The 10,000-nt window shown below is 41.9% G+C and overlaps 1 protein-coding gene across 2 annotated transcripts in view; it reads left to right on the top strand.

Moving 5' to 3' along the window:
• LOC137997880 (dynamin-like GTPase OPA1, mitochondrial) overlaps nucleotides 1-10,000 on the top strand; it is a 36,811-nt gene that overhangs the window by 20,678 nt on the left and 6,133 nt on the right. For both annotated transcript variants that reach the window (XM_068844199.1, XM_068844200.1), the window contains exons 19-26: nucleotides 453-525; nucleotides 846-961; nucleotides 1,612-1,676; nucleotides 3,649-3,891; nucleotides 4,910-4,954; nucleotides 5,539-5,649; nucleotides 7,146-7,254; nucleotides 8,666-8,745. In XM_068844199.1, coding sequence (XP_068700300.1) covers nucleotides 453-525; nucleotides 846-961; nucleotides 1,612-1,676; nucleotides 3,649-3,891; nucleotides 4,910-4,954; nucleotides 5,539-5,649; nucleotides 7,146-7,254; nucleotides 8,666-8,745 — 842 coding nt within the window. The remainder of the gene's footprint in view (nucleotides 1-452; nucleotides 526-845; nucleotides 962-1,611; nucleotides 1,677-3,648; nucleotides 3,892-4,909; nucleotides 4,955-5,538; nucleotides 5,650-7,145; nucleotides 7,255-8,665; nucleotides 8,746-10,000) is intronic.

Raw genomic sequence — 10,000 nt, 5'->3', positions numbered from 1 at the left:
TGAATTTCAAAAACGCTTGTTTTGGTTTTCAAATTTTCTGGGCGCCGCCATCTTGAATGATTGTGACGTGTTATGGTTGCTCTTTTGTATTTGCACAAAGAGCTTTTGTTTTAAAACAATAGGGCAACCATGACACGTCACAATTATTCAAGATGGCGACGCCCGGGAAATTTGAAAACCAAAACAACCGTTTTTAAAATTTATTTATTTCGGATACAAAGGCTACCATTGGAAAACTTTCGAACAATTTTGATTGTGAGCATTATGTTAACTATTTTAAAGATATGTTCCTTTTTTAGTGGAGGTTCCCTTTAAATTCTGCAAATGGTTTCACTTTCAGGCATCACAACACTTAATCACAAAGAATGGTGAATTTAAACAGTGTTGTCAAACTCATTTGCAAAGTTATATTTTTTAGAAAGTGCTCTTTATAAATATTTGTGCTGTTTTAGGTAATACGAATGAAGGTATTGAGACTATCCGAGGCTACGAGGAAGAATTTTTCCGAAATTCCAAACTATTCAAGTAAGTGAAAAGCGCCTCTTTTTGTACAGAAGGCCCTGTGTAAACATGTACGATTTTTGTGACAGCTATTCAGTGCAATTCTTGTCACAGACAAAATTCCATTTAGTTTCGATTCTTTGGCCGCTCTGATCTCATTAGGTTGGAGCAAGGTTGAAGCACATGGATATCGCGGCGACCGTAACATGCTGAAAAATCGCGCTCAAATCGAAACTGGCTAAAACTTGAATTTTTTGCTTAGCTCCTTCGCAACACAAATTGCGTCAAGTTGCTCAGTTTATAAAGGCTATGTTGGTCGCAATGTCTCTCTCTCCGCCCAACAGGTCAGGAGTATTCAAAGCCAGTCAGATGACAACGCAGAACTTGAGCTTCGCTGTTTCTCACTGTTTTTGGAAAATGGTTCGAGAATCAATTGAGCAGCAGGCAGATTCGTACAAAGGTGAAAGGAATTTTCACTGAACTGTTGTGTGTAGTGTTTGCTTATTCTTGTTAATGTTGTAGTTTTTGCTAGGAGTAAGAGAGCTGTCACGAAAGAGATTGTGTGACAAACCAAAAGAATATCTTTGTGAATGACGTTATTAACAATCGATGTAACTATGGGAACAATCAACATGCGCAAGCTCTGTAGCCAGCTTTGTTGACGTGGTTATTTCGTGTGCGCGATCAATGCGAGCGCTGGCCTCGAGGAACGAGGGGCAAAATCACTCGGAGTTTTCCCCAGGTGTACTATTCTTTATACAACTCTCGCTAGTCCTCTCGCGCGCGTGTAAATCCCGCCAGCCATTCAGGCGGCGACAAGGCCGGAGCCTTTTTGCGCTCTAGCACTAATTAACCATGATTTAATGCGTTTGTGTATGTTGCTGTTGGTTATGCTAGTGGTTCTTGTTTTTGATCAAATGAGGAAGTAGTCTCCAAATTACCCCTTTTTGGGTTCTCACGCAATGCCAGTCCCATTTCGTGAAAGCTTAATAGGTCAACTCTCCTGCACAGCTTTTCGTGAGTTAGAGTACTTTCAGGGTGTTAAGTTGCTTAGTGGCTTTGTCTGCCGCCTCAACGCCAGTCCAAACTATTTCTGTTTTTTTTTTCCAGCCAAGAGGTTCAATCTTGAAACGGAGTGGAAAAACTTTTTCCCAAAGCTACGAGAATTGGATCGGGTAGGTTTGGGTGACAAACTTGAAAAGCGAATAAAACCTTACTGAGCTAATAACATTTGATTTGAAGATGAGGGTTCAAACTCGCAACTGTTGCTAAGCGGTTTTATCTGGAAGATGGAAAGCCAGGATTTTGACCACAGAATTTCATTTTATAACAGTAAATGGCAGTTGCATTTGTGAGAAGGGCTTGTTTTATTCTTGACTTCTTTGTTGCGAATATGCCAAAGTCAATAAATCTCGAAAGCTACAGTTTGCATTGCCCTCCAGGTTGGCTATAGCAGACATAGTTCAATGCTGCTCTGGTTAGAAGACATTGCAATGGAGATAACAAAGTTACAATTCAAAGACCGAACGTTTCGACACTCTTTTCCAGTATATCCAGTATATCTTTGGAACAGCTTACATCGTAACATTAGGGAATCTAGTTCCATAGATCAATTTAAACGCCTTCTCTATCAAAATTTTTAAATACACGGCATTCATGGAAATCAGGTCTGTAGGTAGCTTATTTTGTAAATTAATGTAATAATAGGATTTTAGATTTTAAGATTTTAGGATTTTACAAATCTCTTTTTTGGAATTGTACCTGATGAATTTTTTACCGTGTATAAATTAAGTAAATAAATAAATAAATAAATAAATAAATAAATAAATCTTCCTCAGGGGTGGAGACAGGAGACAGGAGTGTCGAAACGTTTGAATTGAAACGTTTTGAGCTACATTCAGATTTGTTCTAACCAGAATAGCATCGAGCTTTGTTTGATCAGTAAATCTATTGTTTGCTTTTTTTTTTTTTTTTTGTACCTTCGATGGGCGACAATGGCTTAATAAGATTGGGGTTCTCTGTCCTAAGGGATTTTCGGTCTCGTGTTTTCAGGTCAAGGATATACGAGTTTGAGAAAGAGAGAAGGTTTCATCATGAATTGAGTGGCGAAAAAACACGTTCGGGATTTCTGTATTTTCGCTTTCTTGCGCCTAGTGATTGACATAAAATATGTTGCCACAATCTCACCCAATCATAGAGATAACCGAAACCAAGTATGACTTGCTTTGCTTTGTGTTGTGATTGCATGGCCAAAGAAATTAATCATAATTAAGTGAAGTACGATCGTCCGGATGACTTTTGTCCTGAGAAGAACTGTTTTGAATTACACTGACTGATGCTTCGACGACCTTGACATGACATTGCTTGACGTCTTCTATGTTGCTTAGGTGCTTAAACAATTAATTTTTTTTTCTCTATTTTTATTTAGCATCGATGTGATGACAATGACCATAACGTTTCGACAACCTTGTCGAGACTTAATGTCATTCTTAGGGCCGATTTACACGATACGATTTTGTCGCATGCGACAAGCTCACGGCAGGCCTACGACATGACTTACGATTGTCGCAGCGTTTTAAAACATGTTTTAAAATGCTACGACATTTTTTCTGACGTACACAACAATTGTAAATCATGTCGTGGGCCTGTCGTAAGCCGTTGTCGCATGCGACAAAGTCGTACCGTGTAAATCGGCCCTTAACAGTCCTTCTCAGGACTACACTCACCCCGGCTGACGGTCGTATACTTCACCAAGGGCCCATCGGCTCTTGACTTCACTCAATTATGATATAACTCCTGGAGTTAAACCATTTACAAAGTTATTAATAGGACGGTTTGAATTGAGTGTCGAAAGTAATTAGCGAATTCCTTTGGATTTGCATTACTTCACTTGGTGATTGGTTTAAAGTTCTCGCGCCACTTTTTTCACCAATCAGAAGCGAAACCAAAACCAGTCGTGGCTCGCTCGTGCACATTTCCCCGCGCTTTGTGTCGGCTACCTGTCATTACTTCGAGTTTTGATTGGTTTACTGGATTGTCTCCGTCCTTTTTTGATTGGCCAAAGTGATTTCTTTGGTTAATCGATTGAAACTCGCTATATTGGTGTTGTTTCCACAACCCCCTCCTTTACGGTCCTTTTTCTCACAGAGTGAGCTTTTCGACAAAGCCCGTAATGAAATCCTCGATGAAGTGCTGACGCTAAGCGAGATCACGCCTCAGATGTGGGAGGACGCCATAACCAAGCATCTGTGGTCAGCGGTGGCTCCACACTTCATAGAAAGCATCTACCTTCCTGCGGCTCAGGCCGATAATCCGAGTAACTTTAACACTTCTGTGGACATCAAGCTGAAGCAGTGGGCAGACCGGACTCTCCCCGATATTTCTGTCAAGGTATTGCTTATTATTTTAAAGGTGATGTTTACACGAGCTGATTTTTTAACGCCCGTTTTTAATCCATGTTACACGAGACAACTTTTCACGCAGCTTTGTTGCGGCAACGGTATGTTACACGAGACAACTTTTGACGCAACATTAGAGCCCAGGCTCCTGCAGGCGACAAATTTGGCGGATACTGTTTACGTGACTGTCGACGTGACTTATTTCGGTTCTCTGGGGTACATTCTGGGACGATGTTACACGCCCCAACTCCAACAAAATTCGCGCAACAATTTTGCAGGTTTTTGAAAGCGATTCAAAAATCTGCAACGTGTTGCCGCAACAAAATGCTCCATTAGAAATCTTCCTGTGCGCGATAGTATAAGTAAAGTAGTAAAAATAAAAATCCAAGTATTTCATCATTTCACCTCCCTCTCCTCCCTCCCTCCCTCCCTCCCTTCCCTTCCCTTCCCTTCCTCCCCTCCCTCCCCTTCCTCCCCTCCCTTCCCTTCCTCCCCTCCCTTCCTCCCCTCCCTTCCCTCCCTCCCCTTCTTCCCCTGTCTTCCCTTCTTTCCCACCCTTCCCTCCCTTCCCTCCCTTCCCTTCCTTCCTCCTTTCTTTCTTTCTTTCTTTCTTTCTATATTTTCTTCTTCTTTTTCTTTTTCTTCTTCTGATTAGACAATCGGTCCTTGAAAGAGGCCAAGGTTGGGAACTCAACCATGCGCTGCGGAAGGCTGTTCCATTCTTTTATAGTTCTTGGAAAGAATGACAATTTGTGGTAGTTTCTAGAAGACGAAGCAACTTTATATGCTAAATTACGTAGATGACGACTTGTGCGCACTTGGAATTCTTTCCATCCTTCATTCCTTCCTTCCTTCCTTGACAGCCATAAATACACTACAAGATTTTAACTGCAATGCTCCTAGCAAACAATTTAGATCTTATAAAACTGACAAGGTGTGATGAGATACTAGACTCAACTCGACAACCTTTTTATACTTCAAGTTCATTACTGCACCCTCACACTCAACAGGTTGGCTGGGAAACGCTTTTTGAGGAATTTTACAAGGCGATGCAAGTAAGAAACCATTTAACGCTGGCAAATATTTGTGCGATATTTCAGACTTTAGATATGACTGCAGCAACGATTTCAAGTACGGCTTCGATTTGCTCGTTTAATTCTGTAATGATTTCTAGAGTTATTTATAGCCTGACAGATGTCAGAGCTTGCATCCAAAGCGCGGCGAAATTGAAATTGCTCAAGTTGTGATGCGATTTGCTCGCTATTTCCGGTAATCTTGATTGCGACCAAAAAAGTTGTCCAGAAAATCGCTCCTGTGAACAGGCAGTTTATGGTCATCTCGCCACAAGAAGATTCGCCCTTAAACCAACTTGTCAGCCAGTACAGTGATGTTGTCAAGATCCGACAACTGCCGTGCGTAATGAACGAATAATACTTAGTGGCGAGTTGACTGGTAGCGAAGTATCCCTTGTAGCAAACCAACCTGTGTCTTAGCAGGGAGGAGTTTTCGTACAAGAAGTCAGTAACACAGTTATGGCCCGTAGAATATAGCTCAAAGCGGATAAGAGCTCTTTGAGAAGAAAAGCTCTCACCTTCCAGGTGTGCAGGATTTTAACGGTTTGTATGTTGTGTGCTCTTAGGAACACAAGAGTGATAATGGCCACAGTCATCTCTTTGAGGGACTGAAATCCGAACTGTCAGACGAATGCAAACGAAGCCACGTGTGGCAGGCAAAAGCTATTGACAGTCTGGTGAGGAAACTCCATCCCAAATATCTCCCATAATGAGATAAACGAGTTCTAGTGCACCATGTAAGGGAAGCTCTCCTCGGCTTTGTAGCTCTATTTCGATATTCCAGCACGAATTCCAAGCGTTTGACCACTTGTAGTTAATGCACATTTTTCATACCAGAAGACTATCCAATAAAAACCTGAAGATGGCCTTCCCTGACGTCTGATTGGATAGTGTGGTATTGTGAATAAATTTAAAGTGGTCACGCTTTTAGGATTCGAATTATAACATTGCACAGGACCTCGAGGTTCTCGGAAGTAAAGTAAGGACGAAGAGACGTTTTCGGAGCTTCAAGGTGATGCCTTTTGTCGAAGAGTGAATTTTATTCCATCAAGCTGACCAAGTTTACCCACATTTACTGCAATGGAGTTGAGTTTGTTTTGTTTCAGCCTAGGCAGCTGTTAATGTTTATTAAGAGTGAATTAGATAAGAGTGTTCCCGTAGCCAGGGTTGTCTCCCAAGCACAGTCACAAATAAGTCTATTTTTGGAATACCCCTTCCCGGGAAAATAATTCGTCATTTCCCTGAGAAAACATGGCTGAAGTAGTCACGCTTGACATGGCTTCTCCTGGTTGGTTAATGTACTAGTGTCGGCCCTTTGCTTGTTTTCGCACGCAAACTGTATCAAAAAATAAATTCATTGGTGACTGTGCTGGGACAAGAGTTAGTCCCCTGCAGTTATTCCCCTCAAAACATCCACAGTGCAACTCAGACCACGACAATTTTGTTTTCGCAATTTTTCACGCATATGGAGGTAATTTAAGTCCCTAGAGACCACATACATTTGTTTCTTTACAAATCTTCATCAAGCTGTTTTGCCGACATCTCAAACAACAGTGCGTTTTCCAAAAAAACCTCACCAATGCGTAAAATAAGCATTTTATCGGCCTTTCACTCGGGGTTATCAGATTTCTTCACCTCTGGTTCCGCCCTTGGGCTGCGTCCTCGGGCGGAACCAGAGGTGAAGAAATCTGATATCCCCGAGTCAAAGGCCGATAACCCTTACCAGGAACCCATGACCCGGAGCCTACATTGTGTTGGTGTCACTGCGTTTTCACAGACCGATTCATTTTTAGATTGAATTTCCCGCAAATGAGACTCCCCCAGGAGCCCGATGACCAATTACAAGAAACTAAGCTGACGTCATAGGGTCACCGAACCGGAACTGCGTTTGTTTTTTTTTGTTTTTTTTTTTTTTTTTCGGAAAATGTAGTCTTAAAATAGATCGGTCTGTAAGAACGCCGTAACATGGGCCCAGTATGGGAGTTGGCGGCTCCGGGTCATGGGTTCCTGCCCTTACTTATCTAATTCACTCTTGTGTTTATTGAGGAGTAGAATCCAAATGGGGAAGGAAATCAGTGGAGGATTTTCGACCTTTATTTCCTGCAATTCTTTAGTTGAAGGTAGATGTGACGTGGAATCAACGATTGTTCCCATTCTCTCCTTTTCAATTTAGCGCGTGATTCAGCTGACTGCGCTCGAGGACTGGTCCGTCAGTGAGAAGCAACAGTGGGACTCCGCTGTAAAATTCATGGAAACGACTTTACAGGATGAACTGGAAAAAGGTACCATAAAGAGCAGGAGTTTGTAACCGAATTTACTTACATTTCACTTGGCAGTTTTGGACGTTGAAAGCATCTTTTGAAAGTTAGTATATGCAAGGCTTGAACGCCGGCAAGGTTCGAGCGGTCTTAGATTTGAGCTTTAAACGTTTGCTTTGACGTGTGTTCTAGACTTCGTCAGGTAACTGTCGGGAGCATGTGAAACGGTTATTCAACATAGCTGATGGTGTATAAAACTCTACCTTGTCTTCACACGACCACATTTACATTGCTGAGTATCTTTTCTCCATTAGTGCAAGAAATCTGCGAGATACCACTGTCGTGGCCCGCGAAATGTTGTCTTCCGGTTGCCGTCCGCATCTCTTCGAGCTTACGGAGTTTAAGATCTGCGACGTAACGAAAATGTCATTTAAAATTGCAACTTCAGGTTAATTAATCTTTTTCGTCATTTTGTTGGCTTGTCTAACTTCTAAGAACTAGTGTAACTTTCCAGGAACTGAATTAGGAGGTGCGGTGTTGAAGCTATGACAGAAATTCAAATTTGCTGCCTTGTGTTCACGTTCTGTGAAAAACTTGACAATTGGTAATTTCACGTCGTAGATTTGCAGAAAACGTGAAAGAAATGTACAAAAATGAAAAATGCACGTGTAGAGCGTGCAACGCTACTGTTTTTGCTCATTAAATATGCATAATTTGTGACGTTTTCATTGCCGTCGCGTCGTAGATCTTAAACTCCCTCTTAATTTTGAACCACGGATGGAAACCGGAAGTGAACATTTCTCATGCCCGGACAGTAGATTCTCCCAGTGTTTTATACTTATCGTCTTCAAAGTGAAAAGATACTCAATATAGTATAAATGTGGTTGAATAAAGACAAGTTAAAAAAGAAAAAAAGCTCACTTCCGGTTGCTGTTCACGGCTTGAAAGCGTCGCGTGCTTAAGCTTCCTGTTATCATCATCATCATCAATAGAAACCTTAAGCAAGGATGGCGGCGACAAAGACAACGACGTCTACGAGAACGCCACATAACAATAGGTTGAATTGGCAAAAACAGTCGTTCTGCACGCCCTGCACGTGCGTTTTACATTTTGATACATTTCGTTGCCGTTCTCGTCTTGACACAACGACGTGAAATGGTCAAATTTGAGGTCATGTGGAGGACGAGAGCACCTGAAGATGAATTTTCAATTTTCTCTCTAAATATCCACACCGTTCTCACCAATTTTATTCTTGGAATGTGTATTCACACTTTCCCAGCCGAGCGTCTTGGAAAAATCGCAAAATTATTACAGTATTTTTAGACAACGTTCTCGTAGCCGTCCTTGTTTAAGGTCCCTATCATCATTGAGGCCGTCGTGACAAAGATGATGACGATGAATGTCTTAATGCGAGTTGTATTTACTTTTCTTTCAGAGTCCAAGAATGTGTACGAGCTTCTTGGTCCAGGGGCGACGGAACGGTGGTTGTATTGGAAATCAAGGAGCAGCGAACAAGTGCGTTTGCGTTTTTTTTTTAATATATTTCTTCGTTTCAGTTTTAAGAAGGGGGCAGGGATGAGAACGCAGTTTTATGAGTCAAATGAGTCAATGAGTCAATGAGTCATGAGTCATGAGTCCGTGGACTCAAAGTCAATATAGCAATTTAATTTCTTGATTAAGCCTAAGCCCTCGTTTCAGTGATTAGGTCTAAGCACTCTCTGAAATTTTAGCTTTCATTTTATGGTTTAATTAACTGCACTAACTCGTTGACCCATTGACTCATTGACTCGTTGACTCATTGACTCATAAATACTTGACACTCGGCAGGGATGGCGCAGTGGTGAGAGAACTCGCCTCCCACCAATGTGGCATTGGCTCCGGGCTCGATTCCTGGACTTGGCGTCATATGTAGATTGAGTTTGTTGGTTCTCCGCTCTACTCCAAGAGGTTTTTCTTCGGGTAATCCGGTTTTTCCCTCTTCTCAAAAACCAACCTGTGATTTGATTTCTGTACAGCTCCCCTCCCCCCCCCCCAACCCTAACCCTAAACCCCCCCCCCCCCCCCAATTCGTACCTCAGCGCTAAATACGGTTGACGCTTAAATAAAGTTGATTATTATAGTTATGGAATGTGCATAGCCAGGGCGGTTTTCGTTGATCCACTTTCATGGTGGCCAGAATTTATTCTTACTTCCCAGAGAACAAAGAAATACTTGGTTGTGTTTGCTCGGCAAAGTATAAAGCGCATATCATATGCGTCAGTGCACAACATCAGCGTCATCGTCAGCCCCGTGGGGTTCCCCATTGACGAGTAAAATTGTCTGGCGTTAGACAGAGTAAAATCTATAAGTGGCACTATTGGGAGTTAAGGGGTTTAAGATTTCCTTAGAAAGCGGTTCGAAAAGGATGCGTTTTTGCTGTCTTCGTGCATAGCTAATAGACAAATTTCTTTGTTGCAAGTTTTTGTTCTCTTTTTTGGCCTTGACCGTGCACAAAACACAATAGTTGTTCACTCCGTACTGAGGAGCTAACCAATAGAAACGTGTTGGTTACTTAATTCATGCATAGTGTATGAGCGCAAAACAAAAGATTGTGCACGGTCGTGGACTTTCCAACCTAAATCTTGGCATCTTTGTTTGCTCCTTTGATGTATGCCGAGCTTCAAAGCCAGTCCCCTCTGTTAACTATGCTTCGTGTTGACGAAAGACCTTAAAATGTTCCGACACTTGAAGACAGGTTGTCGCTTTGCTTTTCACAGACGCATGCAAACTT

This window comes from Montipora foliosa, chromosome 3, assembly GCF_036669935.1.
Source record: "Montipora foliosa isolate CH-2021 chromosome 3, ASM3666993v2, whole genome shotgun sequence".
In the NCBI taxonomy this organism is placed as follows: Eukaryota; Metazoa; Cnidaria; class Anthozoa; order Scleractinia; family Acroporidae; genus Montipora; species Montipora foliosa.
This window is presented reverse-complemented; position numbering and strand designations above follow the sequence as displayed.